Genomic DNA, 27,760 nt, shown 5'->3' on the forward strand with positions numbered 1-27,760 from the left:
ATCAGAATTCCAGATATCCTGAATTCAAGCGCCGAAGGAAAATGGTAAGCTTCAATCAAATTACAGACAAAAAAAACGAGTAACACTTCCTATAACTGTAAATGAATGAATACTAATTATTAGCACCTCTGTTCTGCATTTTATGAATGCCTTATGCATTGTTCATAAGACCTTATATATGTGCCTATAATGCAATGTGTTTATAGGAAGTGTTACCAAATTGTTGGTAAAAAAAAGAAGACATTTCCCAATCCTGATTTAAACGCAGAGGCGGGATCTTAGCCTTGAGTCATGAAGCCAAAGACATGAAAAAAATATCCCACCACTGTGAGAAGTATGCCCGCAGTTTCTAAGCCAACGTGTGTTTGCGGACGATGACGTGCTGCCATCCTGTGCTGCGTGAGCCATACTCATTACGCAGGCTGTGCCGCAAGCTGTTTCACTAGCTTCCAGCAGTATGATGCGAAAAATGAGGCTCACTTTAACGGTTATCCTTAGCCACTTGGTAGGCGTAGGCCTGTTTTAAAGGTAGAGTGCAGTGTTGTTTCTATGGTACTACTTCCTGCCTGAGGATGGAGAATAGGAGTATACAGCGGGAGTCATGGTGAAAGTAGGTCAGAGATACAGAAGCAGTCAAGCATGAGGGCAGCTAGCTAGCTCACGCAGCAATAGTGAGCATGCCATCAGATACTCTCACTGCATCGGCAAACCTTTTGTTTTTGTATCGCAATCAATTGAACTGGCTAAAAAATAAATTTCCCGTTTGTATTACAGACTGTATGTGGTTTGATTGTTTTTACAGTTTATTATTGATTCTCTGTCATCTTTGGTGTTGAAGGAAACCTTTTTTCATGATTTTACTGAGTCATTAAAACAGCTGCTTTGATGAACCGAGTAATTTTGCTTGGCATAAACCCTTCAGGGGTTTTAAGACAACTTTGTGTATTTTCTTTGTAGTAAATCCTTAGTTTGACAAAAAGAACTGCAGCAAAAACTCCCATTTAATTTAATCTCAACCTTGGCCTTGGCATTTAGAGTCTTCCTCAGAAAACAAGTGGTTCTATAGGTCAAGAAGAGCTCTCTGTTGGTTCACAGTAATAATGTCAGTAATTTCTTTGGGTACGTCTTGGTTCTCCCAGAGCTATGTCAATATCTTTGTTGATCATGCTCTTTCTGTCGCCGTCTATGCTGGGTTTGCTTTAGAAACAGGGCCTATTTGCCAAGATCCCATTTTCACACACTCCACGTGGGATCGGTTGCAAGTCACAGCCAACCTTTCTGTGCCTTCGTGAAATTCCAACACGGAATAAAGTCCTCGTTTTATTTAGCAGTTGAAATTGAAGCCAGTGAAGATTGAATTCTGTTGCAAGAGACTGGTCCTAAATAACATTTATTTTAGTGCCAACAGCAATTCGTTAGAACTCACTGGGCACACACTGGTTGAATCAACGTTGTTTCCACGCCATTTCAATGAAATTACGTTGAACCAACGTGGAATAGACCTTGAATTGACGTCTGTGCCCAGTGGGAATCTCTCTGTTGAATTCAGCTCCTTCTACCGCAAAAGACGACCTGGTGAAGTGTCTTTGTGTGTTGTTTCTCAAATGTTTTGTTTTTTGAGAGGGGTGGATTCTCAAAGCAGGATCAGATTAAATTTACACTGTGTTTTCTACATGGGCACAAAATAATAACATGGGGAAAATTAGCTGTTGCCAACCTGGGGACTGAAGCATAGAAGCATAGCATAAAATAGATATGTTGGTTATCAGATAAGGGATCTAGTGCTTTTCGACCTTGGGTTTGCCTCTGTTAGTTCTCCTAATCCTCAAAGCTCCCGGACATGGAGCGTCAACTTTCTCTGAGCGATTGTTTTCTTTGGCATGCAGCTCGCTTGTTGTTTGACTTCTGTTTTGTGTAAATCCACAATGGGAGTGTTGTGAGGGAGTTGTGTCAAGTATTGAGAGTAACTGTATAAGTGAATGTTCATGCCCTTGTGGTAGAATATACAGGTAACTGCCAAAATAATGGAAACAATTGAGTAAATGAGGGATACAAAGTATATTGAAAGCAGGTGCTTCCAGACAAGTATGGTTCCTGAGTTAATTAAGCAATTAGCATCCCATCATATTTAAGGTCATGTATAAAAATGCTGGGCAGGCCATTATTTATGCAACCATGGCTCTGCCCCCATAGGATGACAATGCCCCCATCCACAGGGCACGAATGGTCACTGAATGGTTTAATGAGCATGAAAACAATGTAAACCATATGCAATGTCCATCTCAGTCACCAGATGTCAACCCAATTGAACACGTATGGTAGATTCTGGAGCGGCGCCTGAGACAGCAGCGGTGTTCGCATACTCATACTAACGTCACTAACCATACTATTTGTGACATATTTTGAGGATGTCGTATGCTTATTGGTCATAGTGTGGATATAGTTAGTATGCCAAAAGTTCCCGGATGTCGTACTACATTCGCCAAAATACGAAGTATACAAAAGCAGTGGACACTATTTCCGTGATTTTAGGGCCCATAATGCAATTCTTCAGAAAATGGGCTTCACCACATTTTCAGATTTGAAGAAAATGGCGGAAAATATGCAGCCGAAGTACGACGAGAGCGAATTCAAATTCATTGCTTTAGCTAATTATGACATATATTAAGAACATATTTAGCAATGTAATAAGGTAATGACTTTTCAAATAAGTTACGTTACATGTTATGTTGGCTGACAATTTGTTAGCTACGCTAGCCTTACAAACCACATAGCATATTATTACAGCAGTTACTTGTATTTACCGGTTAGTTAGCTACTAATACATTGAACTTGCCAGTATATTAACTATATGCTCTCTAACTAACTACATTTATTGACTTGATTATTCACATCATTCTTAGCTTAGCTAAGTGGTATAGTCGTTGTGCGTTCTCAATGGACATTGTTAATGAAGTCATAGGATGTCTAGCTAGTAATTTGTTATGCTAACAAGCTAGCAACAGCATCAACTTCCGGGAGACATTCGAAGCGCTAGTACACTCACCTGAAAGGATACTGTTCGTTTACAGTATACTAAAATGAACTAATATTATATAGTATGTAGTATATACTCATTAAGTATGCAGTATACAGTATGTTAATATGGGTATTCGAACATAGCTAGCATTTTCCACCACCATCAACAAAACACCAAATGATGGAATTTCTTGTGGAAGATTGGTGTCGGATTCCTCCAATAGAGTTCCAGACACTTGTAGAATCTATACCAAGGTGCACTGAAGCTGTTCTGTTTCGTGGTGGCCCAACGCCCTATTAAGACACTTTCTGTTGGTGGTTACCTGTATGTGGCGATGCAGCAAAAAAATCATATCATAAATGACAATTTAACAATTTAAACATTATATTTCTTACTTTTTAGTTATACTTTTTATTGCCTCACACCCATCACTTTACTTATACATGTACATATTTCAATACATATTTCATTAATAATTCAGTTGCACATTGCCACACATACTAACGAGATCACTGTCCAGCAGGGACTTTTGCACCCCAGTTAAGGTTTCCTAATCTGGGGTGCTCTGAGGGCTTGATTCCCAGGTCTGGTGACTTCTCATTTGTGCTATATATGAGGACCAGGATTGTGTTTGTTTAAACAGTCAAGGACAGAAGATATGCTGGTGCACCCAGTGAAGGTCAGGTTTTCAGGCCAAGCAACCCACACCAACCCAGTATCACATATTATTGTGAAATAGACACAAATTACTTATTCGAAATTCGTGATGTGTATTAGATGGTTTTTATCATAACGCATTTGTGTACATTACACAAATTCCAATTTGTTGTGTCTAATGTTAGCTAGGCTAGCTAGGTGGCTCACGTTAGCTAGGCTACGGGTTAAGGTTAGGGTTGGGGGTTAAGGTTTAGGGGTTATAGTTAGCTAAAATCCTACAGGTCGTAGAAACAAGTCAAATGATGTATGCAATCCATATTTAGTATGTGTTTAACATTAATCATCAATAAGGATCCAACCGGAGAATTTCATTGTCTGAAGAAAGAGCATTGGAACGAGAGCATTCTCTCTCGCTCGCGCCCAAAATGGGACTGAGAATTTCTGAAGACCTCTCAGTAAAATAGCTCCTATGAGCCCCTCCTTTATAGTAGAATCATATAACCAAAATCTAAAGACGGTGACATCTAGTGGAAGCCCTAGGAAGTGTTTGCTCATCCATAACTATAATGGGTATTATTTGGCACTGTTTTGAAAATCGAGTTCTCACTTCCTGTTTGGAAATCTTCTCAGGTTTTTGTCAAAAGAGTTTTTTGCCAAAAGAGTTCTGTTATACTTACAGACATAATTCAAACAGTTTTAGAACCTTCAGAGTGTTTTCTATACAATAGTAATATTAATATGCATGTATTACCTTCTGGGGCAGAGTAGGAGGAAATTCCGTTTGGGCACGCAATTTGTTCAAAGTGGAAACGCTGCCCCCTGTCCCGATGAAGTTTTAAGTAACCTACTGTCTTTATCTGTGATTGAAATGCACTGTCTAAAAAATCATATACTGCACACAAAAAAAAAAACTATCACAATAGGCTGTGATAGTGTGTTGGCCCACACACAGTAGGTTATATTGGGAAGAAGGGTACCCCATCTAGGCCTTAACTCTGGTGAATATGCTCTCACTGCCATTATCACTCAAACTAAAGATTTTAAGATTTCAGCAGATAATGTCCATGCATGTTGTTTGTTGTGTCCTCGTGCATATTACTACAGAAATCAATGTATACAAAAGGAACAATTAGAATTCGGGTTTACAGGCAACAGTGGTTTTAAACAATGGGGTCTAATTAAGTGATAATGCCAGAGAAGCCGGTGTTTGGAGGATATATTGGCATGGGTGTTGTCTCGGGCCGGAAAACCTTGCCAATATATCCTTCAAACACCGGCTTCGAGGGCATTATCACTTTTATACAGTGGGTTACCAACATATTCAAATAATGATTAAAATAGTTTCATTAAAACATTTATTTTGATTAATTTATTCATACTGTTTCATCCTTCCACGAGATAGTCCTGACACAAATCTAGGGTTGCCACCCAAGCCGGCTGGCCACAGACGCAACCCAGTCGTTAAGTATTTTTTGTTCTGTATGGATGCGACGCAATCGTTCTGGCTGGTAATGTTCTTATCTCTTGCTTGCTAGATAGCCAACTACAGCTAACTTACAGTCAGGTCAAACATTGCAGCCAGAATAACAGCAATGTATCTGCATTTGCATTTGTTTAAGCTGTTTTCTAGTAAAATGTGTTTGGATACGTTCATAAGAATGAGCTACTGATGTGCAATTTCACCTGGCATAGAAAATGTGCGCTCTTGTCAGGACACTGTTGTTCAGAGGAGCTAGCCAACAACACAGCTAACACAATCACTTCAAACCTTCACGCCTGCTCCCGCTCCCCCTCTCTCGGCGCCAGGCAGCCCATTATTACACACACCTGTCACCATCATTACGCACATCAGCCCTCATTGGACTCACCTGGACTCCTTCATGTTTTGATTGCCTTCCCTATATCTGTCTGCTCCTTTGTTTCAACCCCGTATCAGCATTATTGTCATTTTGTTTTCCCCTGTCCAGACAGGGGAAAACAAAATGTGTCCCCTGTCCGTGTTCTGTTTCATGTCCCTTGTCCCATTAAATGTTCACTCCCTGTACTTGCTTCTCGTCTCCCAGCGTCGGTCCTTACACAAACTGAAGCTGGAAAGACTGCATACTAGCTGCATTTAGTTTTTCGTTTAGCCTGTTTTCAATTTTTTTGTATATGTCCATAAAACTTATGCTGATTCATGATTTTGAACTGTCTGAGAAGAACTGCCTGCCTGAGTGTGTCATCCCGACTCCCGAACCCTACACGTTCATCACCCCTCTTCAAAGGGGGTGACACTCTAGACCCAAACTGCTACAGACCTATATCTATCCTACCCTGTCTTTCTAAGGTCTTCGAAAGCCAAGTTAACAAATAGATTACCGACCATTTAGAATCCCACCGTACCTTCCCCGCTATGCAGTCTGGTTTCAGAGCTGGTGCACCTTAGCCACGCTCAAGGTCCTAAACGACATCATAACCGCCATCGATAAGAGACATTACTGTGCAGCCGTATTCATCGACCTGGCCAAGGCTTTCGACTCTGTCAATCACCACATTCTTATTGGCAGACTCGACAGCCTTGGTTTCTCAAATGATTGCCTCGCCTGGTTTACCAACTACTTCTCTGATAGAGTTCAGTGTGTCAAATCGGAGGGCCTGTTGTCCGGACCTCTGGCAGTGTCTATGGGGGTGCCACAGGGTTCAATTCTCGGGCCAACTCTCTTCTCTGTATACATCAATGATGTCGCTCTTGCTGCTGGTGATTCTCTGACCCACCTCTACGCAGACGACACCATTCTGTATACTTCTGGCCCCTCTTTGGACACTGTGTTAACTAACCTCCAGACGAGCTTCAATGCCATACAACTCTCCTTCCGTGGCCTCCAACTGCTCTTAAACGCATGTAAAACTAAATGCATGCTATTCAATCGATCACTGCCCGCACCTGCCTGCCCGTCCAGCATCACTACTCTGGACGGCTCTGACTTAGAATACGTGGACAACTACAAATACCTAGGTGTCTGGTTAGACTGTAAACTCTCCCTCCAGACTCACATTAAGCATCTCCAATCCAAAATTAAATCTAGAATCGGCTTTCTATATCGCAACAAAGCATCCTTCACTCATGCTGCCAAACATATCCTCGTAAAACTGACCATCCTACCGATCCTCGACTTCGGTGATGTCATCTATAAAATAGCCTCCAACACTCTACTCAACCAATTGGATGCAGTCTATCACAGTGCCATCCGTTTTGTCACCAAAGCCCCATACACTACCCACCACTGCGACCTGTACTCTCTCGTTGGTTGGCCCTCGCTTCATACTCGTCGCCAAACCCACTGGCTACAGGTTATCTACAAGTCTCTGCTAGGTAAAGCCCCGCCTTATCTCAGCTCATTGGTCACCATAGCAGCACCCTCCTGTAGCACGCGCTCCAGCAGATATATCTCTCTGGTCACCCCCAAAGCCAATTCCTCCTTTGGTCGTCTTTTCTTCCAGTTCTCTGCTGCCAATGACTGGAACGAACTGCAAAAATCTCTGAAGCTGGAGACTCATATCTCCCTCACTAGCTTTAAGCACCAGCTGTCAGAGCAGCTCACAGATCACTGCACCTGTACATAGCCCATCTATAAACAGCCCATCTATCTACCTACCTCATCCCCATACTGTATTTATTTATTTATCTTGCTCCTTTGCACCCCAGTATCTCTACTTGCACATTTATCTTCTGCACATCTTCCATTCCAGTGTTTAATTGCTATATTTTAATTACTTCGCCACCATGGCCTATTTTTTGCCTTAACTCCCTTATCTTACCTCATTTGCACTCACTGTATATAGACTTTTTGTTTTCTTTTGTTCTACTGTATTATTGACTGTATGTTTTGTTTATTCCATGTGTAACTCTGTGTTGTTGTATGTGTCGAATTGCTATGCTTTATCTTGGCCAGGTCGCAGTTGCAAATGAGAACTTGTTCTCAACTAGCCTACCTGGTTAAATAAAGTTGAAATACAATTTTTTTAAACAAAAACAATAGGACCGCTGGGGATCGAATTTCAATATTGAAACAATGTTGCAAATGCCAGAGAGAGAGACCACAAGTTTTATACACTGCTCAAAAAAATAAAGGGAACACTAAAATAACACATCCTAGATCTGAATGAATGAAATATTCTTATTAAATACTTTTTTCTTTACATAGTTGAATGTGCTGACAACAAAATCACACAAAAATGATCAATGTAAATCAAATTTATCAACCCATGGAGGTCTGGATTTGGAGTCACACTCAAAATTAAAGTGGAAAACCACACTACAGGCTGATCCAACTTTGATGTAATGTCCTTAAAACAAGTCAAAATGAGGCTCAGTAGTGTGTGTGGCCTCCACGTGCCTGTATGACCTCCCTACAATGCCTGGGCATGCTCCTGATGAGGTGGCGGATGGTCTCCTGAGGGATCTCCTCCCAGACCTGGACTAAAGCATCCGCCAACTCCTGGACAGTCTGTGGTGCAACGTGGCTTGGTGGATGGAGCAAAATATGATGTCCCAGATGTGCTCAATTGGATTCAGGTCTGGGGAACGGGCGGGCCAGTCCATAGCATCAATGCCTTCCTCTTGCAGGAACTGCTGACACACTCCAGCCACATGAGGTCTAGCATTGTCTTGCATTAGGAGGAACCCAGGGCCAACCGCACCAGCATATGGTCTCACAAGGGGTCTGAGGATCTCATCTCGGTACCTAATGGCAGTCAGGCTACCTCTGGCGAGCACATGGAGGGCTGTGCGGCCCCCCAAAGAAATGCCACCCCACACCATGACTGACCCACCGCCAAACCGGTCATGCTGGAGGATGTTGCAGGCAGCAGAATGTTCTCCACGGCGTCTCCAGACTCTGTCACATGTGCTCAGTGTGAACCTGCTTTCATCTGTGAAGAGCACAGGGCGCCAGTGGCGAATTTGCCAATCTTGGTGTTCTCTGGCAAATGCCAAACGTCCTGCACGGTGTTGGGCTGTAAGCACAACCCCCACCTGTTGACGTCGGGCCCTCATACCACCCTCATGGAGTCTGTTTCTGACCGTTTGAGCAGACACATGCACATTTGTGGCCTGCTGGAGGTCATTTTGCAGGGCTCTGGCAGTGCTCCTCCTGCTCCTCCTTGCACAAAGGCGGAGGTAGCGGTCCTGCTGCTGGGTTGTTGCCCTCCTACGGCCTCCTCCACGTCTCCTGATGTACTAGCCTGTCTCCTGGTAGCGCCTCCATGCTCTGGACACTACGCTGACAGACACAGCAAACCTTCTTGCCACAGCTCGCATTGATGTGCCATCCTGGATGAGCTGCACTACCTGAGCCACTTGTGTGGGTTGTAGACTCCGTCTCATGCCACTAGAGTGAAAGCACCGTCAGCATGAGACTCCGTCTCATACCACTAGAGTGAAAGCACCGTCAGCATTCAAAAGTGACCAAAACATCAGCCAGGAAGCATAGGAACTGAGAAGTGGTCTGTGGTCACCACCTGCAGAACCACTCCTTTATTGGGGGTGTCTTACTAATTGCCTATAATTTCCACCTTTTGTCTATTCCATTTGCACAACAGCATGTGAAATGTATTGTCAATCAGTGTTGCTTCCTAAGTGGACAGTTTGATTTCACAGAAGTGTGATTGACTTGGAGTTACATTGTGTTGTTTAAGTGTTCCCTTTATTTTTTTGAGCAGTGTACAAATCTCCGCTATTGAGTACCAATTGCTAGTATAAAATAAATGGGAGATAATGTCTAGATGCTTTTTACAGTGGAGATCAAGTTTATATATTGTCTGACTGATGTGACAACCAGTGGATTGCGCAGTGAGACGGAACAGAGTAAATAGGCATTTCAAGTCATAGCTTTAGCCGGGTGGTAAATTGTGGAATTGACACCAGCTGGAATGCGGTTTTAACCAATCAGTGTCCAGGATTAGACCCACCCGTTGTATAATTATCAATGATCCTCATAATTTTACCCCCAGCTATTTTGTGAATTCACATTCGCAATCGTGTTTAGTAATGACTTGACGCCAGAATTCAAATGTAAAAAAAAAAAGAAGCTTTACAAGACAATAAATACGCTTTTATGGTCACTTACGTTTTATATTATGTGGTTCTTATGTGTGTGTGCACGTGCATGTGAGCTAGTGTGTGTGTGTGTGTTTGTTGTCAGGGTATCAAAAGGCTATGTGCGTGGTGTGTGAGAGAGAGAGGGAAAGATGAAAAAGCAGATAGAAATAGAATAAACGCTGACGTAACCATAGGCTTTGATTTAATCTGAGACAGTATGTAATCCTCATTTTATGAGATTTGAAGCCGTTCACAGCTGTCTGATGGAGCGAGCATGTCCTCACACACTGGTCTCTAACTCCTTGATGGTTGATACACGTCTTAATGACATATTTCTAAAGATGTTACTGGAAATCAATAATAAAGAAATAAATTGGCTTAAACCTCAAGCTTGACAGTTGGTGTGGCTTTTCACTTCTGTTAGGTCACTGATAAGTATAAGCGCAGTTTCTGTCTGATTGAGTTTAAGTGAATCTTGAGGAGGAAAACTCAGAGGTAGTCTCTGGTTGTTTAGGAAGTGCGAGTTATCACAGTTAGGACACAACGCACATGGGCACAGGGGACTATTTTCGTCTTGTAACTCTACACCAGGTACCCATGTTAAGAATATAAATAACCTGATTTTCTTAGGCGCAGTGTCTGTTTACATTGAGCCGCTGCTGGCTGACTGGCTTATGTCAGGCGGAAGAGACTCTTCAACTTTCAAAGGTTGTTCATTGAATTACTTGGCAAATTCTCAGGACCAGGTACTGGCAAGTTCCTTTGCATCCTTGATTATCTCTATTGGATTCCGATAGTCACCTGTATCTCTCAGAAGAATAGGCTCTCCAATGCAACACAATTTGACTTGATCCACCTTGAGTGAAATTGACATTCTCTGGTGAGCTCAATAGCGGAGGTTCTTAAAAGTGGATAGCGCTAAAACAATGACGTCATATCTGAATTCCGATATTTTTATGTGCCTTTGCCACTGGCAATTTTTTGGGGTAACATCTATTTGGCACTTTCTTCTGCTCCTCTTTTGTATAGCCTGAACCTGACTTGCTATGGATCAACACCAGGACTATATGAACAACGCCCCTAACACCTACAGCTACAACTCCGGGGACACCATGAGCGCTTCCTTAGCCGGCATGACCATCAACGACCTGCATCACCAGGAGAACGGGGTCCAGCTGGGGCACAGGAGCCCAGGGGATGGCCCCATGAAAGGTCAGCTATTATATCTATCTATCAGCCTGTAAAATAGGCTGCTAAACTAGCACAGAGCGTCAAAGCACACGCTTGCTCAATTAACCTCCAGATAGAAACAGAGGGATGTTTTATTGAGGGTATTGCTACTGCGGGGCCCAAAATAGCCTTAGAGGATGGGTGTGTAAAGGAGCTTGAAGGGTAAAAGAAAAAAGAATGTCTTCATTAAAACTGCACGAGCCAGAAAAGTGTGATCAGGGGTTACTTATTGTAGTCAGGAAGAACACAACAAATGACTTAATTTACACAGTTTATTTTTTATAGCTTTATATAAGCAAATGGATTGGATCTGTGTGGGCGGAGTGGGCAGAGGGTAGCTTTGTAGTCAACAAGCATTATGCTAGCCACAAAAACGTGTCCAAGACTGCCAAATCTAGATGAATGTCTTGAATGATGGCCTTTTTTTCTCTCTAAAGTCACATGCCATTTCTTAGTCAAAATTCTCTGCAATGAGCGGGCCAAGAGGCTGAGGCTTTCTGATTGTTCTATTTTTTAAATCCCTTTACATAAAGCAAACAAAGCATGCTTGACTGGGCCTTCAGTCCCCAGATTGCAGCTGCACTCTCCCGCTCTCCCACTCTGCAATACAGGGATCTGGGTCAGGGCCTCAGAACGCTCCCTGCCCCTCCGTCCACCACCACTGTTACCAATTCATCCCTGTAAACAATCAAGCTTTCAGGACAGTACATAGATCCTTAACCTTTTGTAAAGGCACATTATTAATCAAATGGGCAGTCAATGGAAGGCTAAGACTAGGGAAGGAATGAGGAAATACAGTACAGTGGGGAAAGCCTTGGCTACAGGGAGGTTTGCCCCATGCCGTTGATGGCATATTGCAGTGCCTTCAGAAAGTAATCTTACAAAGTATGGATTTAATTGTAATTTTTTTGTCAACGATCTACACAAAATACTCTAATGTCAAAGTCGAAGACAAATTGTAATATTGGTAAAAAAAAGAAAAGAAAAACACTAATATACTGTATCTTGATTAGATACGTATTCAACCCCCTGAGTCAATACATGTTAGAATCAATTTTGGCAGAGATTACAGCTGTGAGTCTTTCTGGGTAAGTCTCTAAGAGCTTTGCACACCAGTATAGTACAATATTTGCACATTATTCTTGTAAAAATTCTTCAAGCTCTGTTAGTTGTTGATCATTTGTAGACAGCCATTTTCTCGTTTTGTTATAGATTTTCAAGCCGATTTAAGTCAAAACTGTAACTAGGCTACTCAGGAACATTCAATGTTGTCTTGGTAAGCAACTCCAGCGTATATTTGGCCTTGAGGTTTAGGTTAATGCCCTGCTTGTTTTGGAATATTTTTTATTCTGTACAGGCTCCCTTTTTTTTCATACACAGGCTTCCTTTTTTTAACCAGTCTACCAATAGGTGTCCTTTGTGAGGCATTGGAAAACCTACCTGATCTTTGTGGTTGAATCTGTTTGAAATTCCCTGCTCGACTGAGATAATTCCAGATAATTGTACGTGTGAGGTACAGAGAGTCAATCAAAAACCATGTTAAACACTATTATCGCACTATTAAGTCCATGCAACTTATTATGTGACTTGTTAAGCTCATTTTTACTCCTACACTTATTTATGCATGCCATAACAAAGGGGTTGAATACTTATTGACTCAAAACATTTCAGCTTTTCATTTTTATTTAATTTATTAAAAAATTGAAAAACATAATTCCACTTTGACATTATGGGGTATTGTGTTTAGGCTAGTGACAAAAAAAATCAAAATGTAATCAATTTTAAATTCAGGCTGTAACACAACAAAATGTGGAAAAGATAAATTAGTGTGAATACTTTCTGAAGGCACTTTATCTAGAGAGGAGAGAAGAACACAGTAGCTGTACTGGCAGACTACAGTCAGGGTCGCCAACCTTTCACAATGGGGTTGCTGTTGTGTTGCAACGAATGCAACAACAATGATGATAACCTTCTCTTTTTATTCCTACTGTGCCCCCAAATGGCTGCTCTGCCCAAGTAGTACGTAGTCTAGCTTTCCCCAGTTTACAGCCCTCGCTAGTGCACTCGTTCTCCCCCTTCGCCCTTCCCCTTACCACTCGGACGAGCAGGAAGCTACACCGGTCCGAGTCAGGTTCCTACACAGAGCTTAACAGTACTTGCACCGACTGTACGGCACATAGTGAGTACACTCTACTAACTAGTAGTTACGGGAGACCACTGTGATTTGTTCGTAGTCATCTAGTGTAGATACTAAATATCGACTTCCCAACGGAGTCAAGCTTGTTTTGTGTAGTTTAGTGGTAGATGAGAACATGTCATTGGCAATTAGTGATAATTCTTAATGGTTAAAGAGATGGTTTTCACCCATTCAGCAATTTCCATTTTATTTCCAGACTGACTACTGCTAACTTAAATAATTGTCACTTATTTTTTGCGCTGAAATATGTTGGCAATTGATTGTTTGATGATGTAACAAGCTTGTTCATCGTGCGATAAGAGCTGAAGGAACAGGCGCCATTCTCTGAAAGGGGAATTATAGAGCTGGTCAACGGGTGCAACATTAAGCCTGGATTTAGGGACTAAACATTACAATAATACCCAATGGCTGGGTTTAAATGTTGAAATAAAGGTATTTTGGATTTCATTTCACAGCGTTTGTTGACATTCACTACTTCCATAACCAGTGTTTGATGTGTGGAAAATGTGGATGAGGTTTTTCAGTACTACACACCATAAGCACTTGGGGCCAGGGCCATAGATAGATGACTGCTTGGCTTGGGGCCATCTACTAATGACGTGTCTATGCAGTTGTGTTCATTAGGCACCAAACGGACTGAAACAGCACGGACTACATGCACATGTCCAATATGAAACCGTAATTGAACATTTTCCCTTTCATAACCTTTTCCTACGGTGTGTCCTTCTGAACACGGCCCAGGTTTCGAACCTAAAGCTTGCCTTTCTCTCCCAGTGGAGCCTGAGGAAGCCACACTAGAGGACAGAGCGGCTGAACCACAGTCTGAGCTCTCTGAACTGGAGAGCAACACCTGTGATGAGGAGGTGCAACTTAGCGCCTCTGGTGAGGAGGAGGTGCAACCTGGTATGCACCCACCACCACCGCTGCACTTTGCATTCAGCTTTAATACCAATGTTTTTTCTATCCGTTTAAAAAAAAAAATAATCCTTCACTATGTACAGTACGTGTTTCTATGCAGGATACCATTTTAATATTGCTAAACTATTAATTTGTATAATTTAAAATTGCTAAACTATTCATTTGTTTCAGAGCCACAAGCCCCCAAAAAAGCTTGTTTTTGGTTTGCAGACTTTATTTTCCTTTACAAATGTATGACAACTTATATGACTAACCTTTGCTTTCTTCTCAGTGTGATTGATTGTGTCTGGCTCTGTGTTTTAGATTTTCGCTTCTGATCAACTGTCATAAGAAGCAGAATGTTATTTATTATTAATAATCCATGACATGCCCAACCAGGTTTCTGACCTAAAGTGTGTATTTCTCTCCCAGTGGAGCCTGAGGAAGCCAGACCAAAAGACAGGGTGACTGAACCACAGTCTGAGCTCTCTGAACTGGAGAGCATCTGTGACGAGGAGGTGCACCATTGCACCTCTGGGGAGGAGGTGCAACTTGGTATGCACCCACCACCAGAACCACCACTGTCTTTTGCATTAAACTTTTCTAATGTTGTTATTTTATATTAATCGCTGGTTCTGCCCCTCTTTTGTACGTAACAATTATATTATGTACTGTATCAGCTTAATATTGTTTTAACTATTTGTTGGTTTCAGAGCCACAACCTGAAGGGAGTTAGTTTTTTGGTTGGCTTTTGTTAATGCTTACTTTAATGTTATTTCTGGGTTAACCTTTTTTTCCCTTTTGTCTTTTATGAATCACTCTTAATTATCTTAATACTTACTTCTCTCATTAATTTTCCCCAGTGCATTTGGTTTTGTGTGTGTGGTCAAGTTTGTAGCAGACTAATAACAAAGCATAACTTTTTCCCTGGTCCATTCACAATACCATTGCTACAGTATCTCAACTAGAATTATTGTCAGAAGTGGGATCTAAACACAAGCCTCCATTCTGAAACCAGATAGAAACCGGATATGTTACACATAGCATTATGGGTATTGTAGTACACTGTTACATGTTACATAGCCCAAGAGAAAAGGGAAACAGCAGGTTGAAAAGGACCCTGTGATATGTTAAACAGATCAGGAGCCTTCAGATATGGAGGATGTCACAATAATGGAGAACACAGTTGCTGTGCTGCCAGAAGGAAAGCCAGGTTAGGTGTCATGTTGGACCATGATTTTTCAATGAAAACAGTGTGTCAGGCTCAGCATCTCCCACATCTAGCAATACCTATAACCACCCACACACACACCTGGATTTAGATATGGATTGTCTAATCAAATTACTTTGTTTTGATGTATGTGAAAAAAGGCTGAGGTAAAGATGAGTTGCTGTGGCTTTTGTGCATTAAGCAAAAACTGTATGCATGGTGTAAAGTAATCTAGGCTGCTTTGCTTTCTTTGCAGTGGCGTGGTTCTTTTGGATGTTATGCACTGTAGCATGTAATGTGTTTGACAAGACCTAATAGTTGGATCCTCTTTTTGTTTCTCTGCACTGCCTCGCCGTGTTTGAACAGCAACTGGAGGAACAGCCTCAACAGGTATTTTGGTCGATCACACTGTGGACAATGTTTGCAAACACTTTGGGTATATCTTAGATAAAGTCCAGATCACTATTTTATGATATTAGCCATAGCTGTTACAATACTATTGTTGCCAAAGTACTCAATATAATACAGTAATATAAACTGCTATGATACATGTTTAAAAGAATATGATGGTTGTTTAAAAGTTCTCAACATAATTAGACTTATTTTTTTAAAGGCATATTTTGGAATGAAATATGCACCATTCAGTGTGTATGACAGCATATCATCCCAGCACATCTCACAGTTATGTTTACATTTGTCTCATAGTCATCTGTTGTCAATCTTTTCCATTGATCCAGTTGTGAAGCATTTTGTCCATCTTTTACGTCATTAATGTTAATGTAAGTTGTTATGTGCATTTCATAAAGCCATTCTATCCATTCCGCACTTTTCATAGCTGCTGGACAGACGCAGAGAGCGTCCTGTGACTTCTTCCACGACACCATTATAAACACAAAAACATCATAAAAAAAAAACTTTTCTGTGGTGTTCTCCAAATCGTGACTATGTAGTTCACTGTCAAATTAATTTCTCTTTTCTTCTCAAATAACATTTTAACGGGGAGGCGGAAACGAGTGGAGTAAATTCACAATTAAATCTGCCTTTCAAAAAAACTAGAGGCACCTGGTGTGGGAATCCTCAGTGGATTTGTGTTGACGCCGCCTAATGGATCGGAAGCTGCTGAAGACACAGAGATTGGGGCAGGACTTGGCTTCAAGACCTTGGGAGCTTTCTGTTCTCTGGACTCTGAAGATGCAGACTCAGAGGGGGCACAGGGGGGAGGGGACTTTGGGAAGAAGTTGAGTAACTCTTTATGGACCTCTGGAGACCATACCCAGGGGTCAGAGGGGAGAGGGGCCCTCCCATCCGCCAAGGGGGTCAGTCCAGATTCTCAGAGAGCGGTCAGTCTTGATGCACCTGAGTGCTCCTCTGGGCAGAGCGATCCGCTGGGCACCTCTTTAGTCCGCAGCACAGCCTTTGAGGACCTCACCTCCGTTGAAGAGAATAGATTGTGGGTAGATGAAGACCAGGGTCTAAGGATTTCAAAAGAAGCCAAAAAACAAGGACTGACTTTCGATTATGCCGAGTCTCTCCAACAGGCTGCTGCTGCTTCTAATACTGGATCTAAGGAGTTTGTGCCAGGAAGCCCTGATTCCTTTCCGGTTCACAGTCCGTCCTCTTCCCACTTTTTTCTGGAAAACTCTGTACCAGTGGACAAAAGCCCCAGACATGATTCAGAACATCTCCAGGAGGTACATGACGCTGTCTCATCAGCTTTAAAGGACACTGCCCATTTTGATGTGGACACCCAGCTGGAGCGACAAATAGAGCCACAGGTCAATGGAAACATGGTGTCTTCTGATAGTGACAAACATTTGACAACAGTACTATCTGACATAGGTGTAATTAACCCTGTTTTAGAATTAGAAAGAGCAAGCTATATGTCCATACCGGATTTCGTTGAGGATCCCAAGACGAGAGATGCTGTACAGTCCACCAAGACCACAAGCGAACTCCAGAAAACTCCTCAAAGTTCTCCCGCAAGAAAGTCATTGGTCCCGGTTGCTATATACAAAGGTCTGTTTGCAGTTCTATTCACCAAATCCCAAACTCAATCTTCTTCAGTTAATTTCATCCTCTTTATTTTACAAAACAGCTACCGTATGCTATGCAGCATTCGCTCCCCTGAAAATGCGCTATGGAACTTCACGTTTGGCTGAGGATAAGCTTGTCGTCCTCCCTCCCTTCCCTTTGTTTTTGTTTCCTCCTGTCCGTCTTGCTCTTTCTGCTGGCCTTGCAGACCCAAAATCCACTACGGTTTACGGATCTCGCAAATGCTTTTGAGTGTTTTCAGTCAACAAGTCCTGTGTGTTACAGTCACTATGCATGTTTTTGAGAGTTCCACGTCTTTGTGATTGTCTTTCATTTGGTCTCCACTTCCCTATGCACACATACATACAACGGAACATGTCGATGGCCTCTCGAAGTTTGTTCACTCGGTGAGCTAAAAAAAAAGGGCAATAGATATTTTTGTCTGAAGAGTCCAATATGCTAAATGTCTGTTTCCCCCTTTTCTACCACAGCTCAAGCAAAGATTGAAAACGACAATGCTGATAAGAAGGTAGGCAACTTATCCCATAGCAGTACACATGGACAATGCTACAAATGTCTTCTTAATTTGTCATTGAAAACCTTTTTTGAAATCATATTTCCTTATCAGTATGAACCTTGAACTCATACTGTTCATTTGTGAATCCATGCCTGTTTCATTGCATTTCTTCATTTACTTTCAAGGTATTCAATTTTTTTTTTTTTTTTACACTCATTGCTTCCAATCATACAAAGACAACCAAAACTGCCACCAAAGCTAGACCCACATCTGCCCTTAAAAGACCCTCCCCAGTCAACAGAACCAGAAATGGGCCCACCTCAGTACCCACTAGAGCCAGCAGTGTAGGGGCCAGGCAGCCCCGTGTAAGTATGGCACAAGCCTGCACACAGCTGAGAGTGGTACAACCCATGCACCCCTGCATACGGCTGATAGTGGTGCAGGCTAGACCTTAACACAGCCTAACAAACAGCATTGTTTTCCTGTGCATCAATTGAAGCCAACACTCACTAACTCCCAGTCTTGCCTTTTTTCGATTGTAACCCCTTATGATTGTAAGGGTGTGTTTGAAGGTTTTCAAAATATACATTAGATGAAATGGGGCCCACACTCTGGATTGCTCAATACTTAATAGGTGCAACTGTATTGCTAATTGCTAAACATACATCCATCATTCATAGTTAAAGGTTGAAGAAAAAACATGTTTTTCCATGATATCATTGTTAGTTACAGTTGAAGTCGGATGTTTACATACACCTTAGCCAAATACATTTAAACTCAGTTTTTCACAATTCCAGACATCCAAGTAAAAACTCCTTGTCTTAGGTCAGTTAGGATCACCACTTTATTTTAAGAATGTGAAATGTCAGAATAATAGTAGAGAGAATTATTTATTTCAGCTTTTATTTCTTTCATCACATTCCCAGTGGGTCAGAAGTTTACATACACTCAATTAGTATTTGGTAACATTGCCTTTAAATTGTTTAACTTGGGTAAAACATTTCGGGTAGCCTTCCACAAGCTTCCCACAATAAGTTGGGTGAATTCTGTCCCATTCCTCCTGACAGAGCTGGTTTAACTGAGTCAAGTTTGTAGGCCTCCTTGCTCGCACACGCTTTTTCAGTTCTGCCCACACATTTTCTATAGGATTGAAGTCAGGGCTTTGTGATGGCCACTCCAATACCTTGACTTTGTTGTCTTTAAGCCATTTTGCCACAACTTTGGAAGTATGCTTGGGGTCATTGTCCATTTGGAAGACCCATTTGCGACCAAGCTTTAACTTCCTGACTGATGTCTTGAGATGTTACTTCAATATATCCACATCATTTTTCTTTCCTCATGAAGCCATCTATTTTGGGAAATGCACCAGTCTCTCCTGCAGCAAAGCACCCCCACAACATGATGCTGCCACCCCCGGGATTCACGGTTGGGATGGTGTTCTTCGGCTTGCAAGTCTTCCCCTTTTTCCACCAAACATAACGATGGTCATTATGGTCAAACAGTTCTATTTTTGTTTCATCAGACCAGAGGACATTTCTTCAAAAAGTACGATCTTTGTCCCCATGTGTAGTTGCAAACCGTAGTCTGGCTTTTTTATGATGGTTTTGGAGCAGTGGCTTCTTCCTTGCTGAGCGGCCTTTCAGGTTATGTCGATATAGGACTCGTTTTACTGTGGATATAGATACTTTTGTACCTGTTTCCTCCAGCATCTTCACAAGGTCCTTTGCTGATGTTCTGGGATTGATTTGCACTTTTTGCACCAAAGTACGTTCATCTCTAGGAGACAGAACGCGTCTCCTTCCTGAGCGGTATGACGGCTGTGTGGTCCCATTGTGTTTATACTTGCGTACTATTGTTTGTACAGATGAACGTGGTACCTTCAGGCGTTTGGAAATTGCTCCCAAGGATGAACCAGACTTGTGAAGGCCTACAATTGTTTTTCTGAGGTCTTGGCAGATTGTCAAGCAAAGAGGCACTGAGTATTAAGGTAGGCCTTGAAATACATCCACATGCACACCTCCAATTGACTCAAATTATGTCAATTAGCCTATCAGAAGCTTCTAAAGCCATGACATCATTTTCTGGAATTTTCCAAGCTGTTTAAAGGCACAGTTAACTTAGTGTATGTAAACTTCTGACCCACTTGAATTGTGATACAGTGAATTATAAGTGATATAATCTGTCTGTAAACAATTGTTGGAAAAATATCTTGTGTCATGCACAAAGTCTGTCCTAACCGACTTGCCCAAACTATAGTTTGTTAACAAGAAATTTGTGGAGTGGTTGAAAAACAAGTTTTAATGACTCCAACCTAAGTGTATGTAAACTTCAGACTTCAACTGTACGTGTGTGTGTGTGTGGTGCATATGTGTTTGTCCATGTGTTGTGTGTGCCTGTGTCAATGTGTCCACTTCCTGTCCCTGGTCTCAACCTCTCTCTCAGGGACCTGCAGCTCTCACTGCAGAGTTGATTGGAGAGGGAGTTTACTCCTTTTTAGGGGTTCATCTTTTTTTTTACAATAGTTCAATCTGATGTATATGCAGGGGTGAAAGTGGATTAGTATTTTACATCTCTTTAATGTCATTTCTTACCGGTACAGGACACCCAAGTGCGCTCATGCATTTTTTTCAATACTACAAAAATTACAGGGTAGCTTACTCTGCTGACACTGTCACGGATTCCCCCGGTACTGTTGCTCATTCCGTGTAACGGTTCCAGAGGTCTACGCTACCGGCTGAACTGTCTCACTACGCACACCTGATTCCTATTCCCCTGATTAGTAATTGTATATATGTGCCCTCTGTTCACCATTGTCTTGTCGGTTATTGTTCCCATGTCCATTGGTCTGTGAGTACCTATGCTTTGTTATTTCGGCTTTCGCGCTGCGTGTATTGTTGTACATTTGTTATTACGGGTCTCGCCCCGTGTAGTGTATTGCGGGTCTCGTTCCATGTATTTATTCAAGGTTTTACCTCGCGCTTTTGTTTTGGGTTACATCCCTGTCTTTTTGTATACGTGTTTGTTTTGGGCTTCGTCCCCGTGCCTTTTCATGGCATGTTGTATATTTTGGGTGGAGTATTAAACCCCTCAATTACGAATTCCTGCGCCTGTCTCCAATCATTTATACAACATGACAAAATAACCAACCCTAAATGGAGACGGTGGGAATGGCCCATCTGACCACGCTGCAACTAGCCCGTCCCACACCGCCGCAACTTCGGCAGCTGCAACTGTCCCTGACCGACACGCACCGCATTCCTGTGGTTGTCCTCGAGGCCGGTGTCGTCCCACTGCTGGTGCAGTGCGTCGGGAGGAGTACGCCCAGAGGAGCGGTGCTGGGTTCCTGCGGTGGAAATCCCTGGACGCTTCGCTGACCAGGGATTTCCACCAGCGGCACCCTGACCGACCCACACCGCATCCCTGGGGTCGTCCCCGAGGCCAGTGTCGTTCCGCATCTGATGCAGTGCAGGTTTAACCTCGCTCTTTTGTTTGGGTTACATCCCTGTGTTTTTGTATACATGTTTGTTTTGGCCTTCGTCCCCGTGCCTTTTCATGGCATGTTGTATATTTTGGATGGAGTATTAAATCCCCCTATTACGAATTCCTGCGCCTGTCTCCATCTATATAATGTGACAGACACTGACAAACAGATCAATAAAAATGATGTTGTCTGATCCATATAATCGGCCTATGAAAAAGGGAGAGATAAATACAATATGACGTCCATCTAACCTGGACGAGGAAATTATTGTCCAAAAACAAACAAGTGGCACCGACCTAATGATAAACAGTGAATATGTGTCACGCGGAATGACGCTGGAGAGACGAAGCAGGTACGGGGAGTAACATTTAATAAATACAGACATAGAACGAGACAGGAACAGCGTCAGCAAACAGAAACTAATGACAAAAAACAATTAATGCAGCAGCGGGGAACAGAGCTGGGGAACTGACAAATATAGGGGAGGAAATAACAGGTGATAAGTGAGTCCAGGTGAGTCCAATAACGCTGATGCGAGTGACGAGGGAAGGCAGGTGTGCATGATGGATGGCAGGAGTGCGTGATGCAGGGTAATCTGGTGCCCTCAAGCGCCAGGGGAAGGGAAGAGCGGAAGCAGACGTGACAGTACCCCTCCCTCTTGGGACGCCACCCACCTGGGCGAACCAGCCGAGACATGGGCGCTGGGCAAGCCGGTTGGGGCGTGAAAACCCGACAAACCGGCAGGAGCGTGAGAGCCTGACGATCCGGCTGAGGCAAGACTCCTGTCGATCCCGCTGAGGATGCCCGAAGATCCAGCTGAGCGTGACGTGGGATGGAAACCTGCCGAGCCAACCGAGGCAACGAAACCTCTTGAGCCAGCCAGGGCGTGAAAGCCCGACGGGCTGGCTGAGGTACCCTCGGTTCCATCGGCGGCGGAATCCACCCCAACGTCACGAACTAAACAAACGGAAGAAAAACACTCCTGGACCGGTTGGGCGCACAAAAACTGACGATCCGGCTGAGGCCCGACGTGGGATGGGCACCATCAGAGCCAACCGGGGCAAGGAACCCTCTTGAACGAGCTAGGGCATGGAAGCCCAACGAGCTGGCTAGGCATCCCCGGTTCCATCGGTGGCGACCCAGAGCCGCTGCCACCATTCCAACCCGGAACGCCAGTACTCCCCGATGCTTCGTATGTTGGCTGCTGCATTCTGTCACGCGGAATGACTCTGGAGGAACGAAGCAGGTACGGGGAGTAAACATTTAATAAACAACTGACATAGATGAGACAGGAACAGCGTCAAGAACTAAATACAAAGACATAAGGCAATCAATGGAGCAGCCAACATACGAAGCATCGGGGAGTACTGGTGTTCCGGTTGGAATGGTGGCAGCGGCTCTGGGTCGCCACCGATGGAACCGGGAAAGCCTAGCCAGCTCATCGGGCTTAGCTGGCTCGAGAGGTTTCCTTGCCCCGGTTGGCTCGGAAGGCGCCCATCCCACGTCGGGCCTCAGCCAGATCGTCAGTTTTTGTTCGCCCAGATAGTCCAGGAGTTTGTCTTTTGTTTTGTTGGTGACGTCGGGGTGGATCCCGCCGCCGGTGGAACCGGGGATGCCTAGCCAGCTCATCGGGCTTCCATGCCCTAGCTCGTTCGAGAGGTTTCCTTGCCCCGGTTGGCTCGGATGGTGCCCATCCCACGTCGGGCCTCAGCCGGAACGTCAGTTTTTGTGCCCTCAACCGGTCCAGAAGTGTTTTTGTTGTTGTTGTTTGTTTAGTTCGTGTCTTTTTGAGTCTTTTCTTTACAGCAATAGACTTTTGCTTTCCAAACAGTTTTTCCGTGATTGTATTTTTAAATATTGCAATATGCCTGGCCTGGATGGGTCTCTCTGCTTGCCACTGACTATTTGGTATTTGCAGTGCGCGCTGCCCAAATTGCAGACCCTTCTGACTGCGATTTAAAACAATCCACAGATTATTTTTTTAGAAGCTAATGATCCTCTGTGGCCAAATAATGCTTTCTGATGGAGTAGCCTATTTCAAATTGTTTGTATATATTTCTGTATAGACGGGAGTAAGCTAACTAGGCTATATAATCTTGGCAATTGAATTCAATTTACTTTAGGGACACGCTGCCTATGCCTTTTAATGTGGCATAAACACAACCAGTCATGATGTTTTCATCTGATTGTCAAACATTCACTTAACAAAGGCGCTCCTGTAGGCTACCTACGCACATTTGTTCACTCACCAAAGTATTTCAGCATCCAAAACTCAAATATGCACTGTGCTCCCGCAACTTGATGAATGAAAATAGACATCTGTTACAAAACACCTACGTGTAGTGTAATGAAATTCTGACATTGTCATTATGCCTACACTTGTAGCCTGAATTGATGCATCCACAGTTGTTCAAGTGCGACTCGATCTCTGCCATTCATCTCCGCCTTGTCCGCATGCTCGTCTCGGCCGCTCATCTCCGCCTTGACAAAATGGAAGTGTTCTCTTCAAACCACAATGCAATTTGGAGCGTATACCACCCGGTTTCCAGTCAATTCGCTAATTTGTCATGTGGCTGACATGCAGTAATGGTGTAATAGCCATGAGTTTTTTGGGGCACGTTGTATTAATTGTGGTAGGCTCACGTTTTACCGCCGTATCCCCACTATTTATTTTACCGGGTCGCCGTACGTTATTGGAGCTACTAGCCACAGCATCGTCAGACTGAATCGGGATGGGTGTATATGAAGGATCAGAACCCTGAATGGACCTTTGGTCCTGGTTAAAGTTCTGACTAGTGATCCGGTCCTGGTTGGATCCAGGGAGAGACACGTCCTTAAGTTTGAAGCGGTACAGAAGGCCCAGTAGAATGAGGAGAATGATGACGAAACTCAGTCCTACCATTCTCTTATGCACTCTGGACATGCTTTAGTAGTACCAACTTGCTAACAGCTATCAGGTCCTAATGGCCTGGTACTCAGGGCTCTATTGTCCCTCTAACCACTTTGACATCAATGGAAATGCAATCGAAAATAACATCAAACACATCATGCATTTAAAACTCACCTCAACGTGATGATCAATTTGAAGAAAGAAGTAGTAACAGCAGGTTGATACTGAGTAAAACGCGGTCGTTCTGGATGTTGTTTCAAAGCCTAATAACAAACTGGACAGCTTTCTAAGGTGATGATTAATTCAAAACACTCATATGCATATCAGAGCTTATGCATATGCATAGGGTTATGAGCCCAATCCCGAACTAGCCATGGCAGAAAAACATTAAAAAAAACTGCTTTAAGATGTCTTTGGTTCATAATTAGTCTAGCCCATACTCCAAAATGAAACAAATTTGAGTAATTGACTTTGAGTGTGGACTGTATTATTAATTTAAAAAAAAAAATTGTTCACCTTTATTTAACCAGGTAGGCTAGTTGAGAACAAGTTCTCATTTACAACTGCGACCTGGCCAAGATAAAGCAAAGCAGTGTGACACAGACAACAACACAGAGTTACACATGGAGTAAACAATAAACAAGGCAATAACACAATAAACAAGTCAATGACACAGTAGAAAAAAGAAAGTCTATATACAGTGTGTGCAAAAGGCATGAGGTAGGCAATAAATAGGCCATAGGAGCGAATAATTACAATTTAGCAGATTAACACTGGAGTGATAAATGATCAGATGATGATGTGCAAGTAGAGATAGTGGTGTGCAACAGAGCAGAAAAGTAAATTAAATAAAAAAAGTATGGTTACGAGGTAGGTAGATTGGGTCGGCTATTTACAGATGGACTATGTACAGCTGCAGCGATCGGTTAGCTGCTCAGATAGCAGATGCTTAAAGTTGGTGAGGGAAATAAAAGTCTCCAACTTCAGCGATTTTTGCAATTCGTTCCAGTCACTGGCAGCAGAGAACTGGAAGGAAAGGTGGCCAAATGAGGTGTTGGCTTTGGGGATGATCAGTGAGATATACCTGCTGGAACGCGTGCGACGGGTGGGTGTTGTTATCGTGACCAGTGAACTGAGATAAGGCGGAGCTCTACCTAGCATAGACTTATAGATGACATACTGGATGGACTGGTTACCTTATACTACGTTCCAAAATGTCTATCCACTAGTCTCTGAGAAAGTATGTCCCTAGGTGATGCTGTTGGTTAATTGATTGTGCAGAGCGGCTATCAGTTAGCCTACAATTTTAGTGCATTTTTATTTGATTTTGAATAGCCTAGTATATAATATATTTTCATTATTAATTGGTTACATATTACCTTTAGCTATACAGAATATCTCACCACCGTGCGTTTCCATCTCCTCCTCTCTCCTTTATTCCTGTCTCGAGCGTGCAGAGGGCCTGTCAACAGTTTAGTGAAATATGTTTCATTGCGAAAACATGTTACTATTGATGTTCTCGAACAGATTTCACTTGGTTTCCCAAATTAAGCACTGGGTAGCTGCAGGAACAGGCTTGAAATAAGTGAAATAAGTGTTCTTATATGTATTTCTCAGCTGCTCATATTAAGCACATGCTCCCCTATAAAACCGAAGTAGCCTGCCTCGCATCATTAAAAAATATGTTTTGATTTCTAAGACATTGTAAGGTTTGTATCATTCACAACTAAAGTTGGCAAATAACTCTAAATCTAGCGTATAGGATCTGTTTCAAATTACACCCGACATAATATGTACACTCGCTCCAGAATGGGAAAAATATCCTTTCTGTATTCTTCTCAATATAAAACGATATAATATAAAATAATGGCACGGGACTTATAAGCATATCTTGCCAGCTAAATTAACATGCCTGCAGCCTATGACATGGTGCATTGCCAGATAACATACAGTAGGCCAACTTATATTCTGTTTTTCTTAAATACATTTTCTTCAAATCATAATGTTTCTTTAGACCTGATTCAAATAAATAATGGATTTATTGTGATTTTATATTCAATTGATTTATTATACTTTTTTAAATGAAGGTGTTACAATGGCGCATCAGCGGCTTGGTGATGCTAAATATGTGTATGTTAATTAACTGTCATTTACCGTGAGACCGGCAGTCTTTTGCGTGACAATAACCCGCTGAAACATTTTTGATACAGTTGTTGGTTACCTAGCTAGCTAATTTTAGCCATATTAGCATTGATATGAAATCAGTGAAAACACCTCAAAACAAGACATGTTATCCAAGAACAAGATGAAACTAGCTGAAACTAGTCACTTACGAGTCCCCACATTGCAGTTTCTTGCCATTGTTGGTAGCTATCTTGCCATCCAAGAACAGGCTTTTTGAAGGCTTTTTGAAGCGTGCGCATAGGTTTCGTGACGTTGTCAGCTAACCCATCTATACCTTTAATACTTCCAGTATAAGTCTCCTCCTCCCTGTATGTCACATTTTAGAGGGGCAGTCTGTTGAATATCTGTGGCCAGTTATGATGCAGGGTGACAACAGCCTTGAGTGTGTCCAGAGTAGATGTGTATGCTCACTAAGAGTAGCGGAGCGAAGTGTGTTCCATCTTGCCTAGCCAGTGAGTAACTGTTAGCCCACTTTAACGACTTCCTGTGTACTGACACTCTGATCCGTGCCTCAATCAATCACAACACAGCCATTTCTGAGAAACAAGCCCTTGCACAGTTTCACTGTCACACATTCAGTACTATGAATTATGTATACAAATTATGTATACAAGGCTGCAGTGAACAGGAAGTAAGGTAGGAGAGCTGTTTCAGTTTCACACAAACAAAATTAAGTTTGCCAAAGATTTACAGATGCTGTAGCCTAGATGTTGTTTTGGTGTATAGCCAACTCCTATGGGGGGTTATCACGTGCTACAGATACTGTACATTGTGGATGGTAGTTAGCTGAAGCAAGCTTAGTGTCGCGCTATGAATGTCTGAGGCTATCAAAATACAGTTGGAGTAGCATTAGCTACAGGCTCCCGAGTGCAGCAGCGGTCTAAGGCACTGCATCTCAGTGCTAGAGGCATCGCTACAGACCCTGGTTAGATTCCAGGCTGTATCACAACCGGACGTGATTAGGAGTCTCATAGGGCGGCGCACAATTGGCCCCGGCGTCGTCCGGGTTAGGGTTTGGCCGGGGTAGGCCGTCATTGTAAGTAAGAATTTGTTCTTAACTGATTTGCCTAGTTAAATAAAGGTAAAATAAAAAAATAGCTACATTGTCAATAGGCAATGCAATCTAGGTAACTAGCTAGAAACAAAAGTATAATTTCATATTCGAAAAATACAATATCAAGAGTGCTGATGGATCAGCCAGTCAATCAAGAGCATGTTGGTTGAAAATCTGTAACTAATGTCATTTTCAACCCTTTGTTTATTTTTCTGGGGATGTAAAGACTCTGGGTGGTGCCAGACCTCAGGCCCCCGGAACCAAGATTCCCGCCAAAACCCCAGCTCCAGGTATGTAGCTAGCTAGCCTGCAAT

General features: G+C 42.7%; 1 protein-coding gene across 13 annotated transcripts in view; it reads left to right on the forward strand.

Moving 5' to 3' along the window:
- mapta (microtubule-associated protein tau a) overlaps nucleotides 1–27,760 on the forward strand; it is a 49,085-nt gene that overhangs the window by 5,211 nt on the left and 16,114 nt on the right. For 5 of the 13 annotated variants that reach the window (XM_071392421.1, XM_071392424.1, XM_071392413.1 and 2 more), the window contains exons 2-7: nucleotides 10,785–10,967; nucleotides 13,924–14,085; nucleotides 14,512–14,634; nucleotides 15,656–15,679; nucleotides 17,812–17,849; nucleotides 27,673–27,736. In XM_071392421.1, the coding sequence (XP_071248522.1) occupies nucleotides 10,802–10,967; nucleotides 13,924–14,085; nucleotides 14,512–14,634; nucleotides 15,656–15,679; nucleotides 17,812–17,849; nucleotides 27,673–27,736 (577 nt within the window). In that variant the 5' untranslated portion in view covers nucleotides 10,785–10,801. Of the gene's footprint in view, nucleotides 1–23; nucleotides 45–10,481; nucleotides 10,502–10,531; nucleotides 10,636–10,784; nucleotides 10,968–13,923; nucleotides 14,086–14,511; nucleotides 14,635–15,655; nucleotides 15,680–17,811; nucleotides 17,850–27,672; nucleotides 27,737–27,760 lie in introns of those variants that run through there. The other 8 variants (XM_071392425.1, XM_071392426.1, XM_071392415.1 and 5 more) reach the window with 7 other exon arrangements.

This window comes from Salvelinus alpinus, chromosome 3 (assembly GCF_045679555.1).
Source record: "Salvelinus alpinus chromosome 3, SLU_Salpinus.1, whole genome shotgun sequence".
Lineage (NCBI taxonomy): Eukaryota > Metazoa > Chordata > Actinopteri > Salmoniformes > Salmonidae > Salvelinus > Salvelinus alpinus.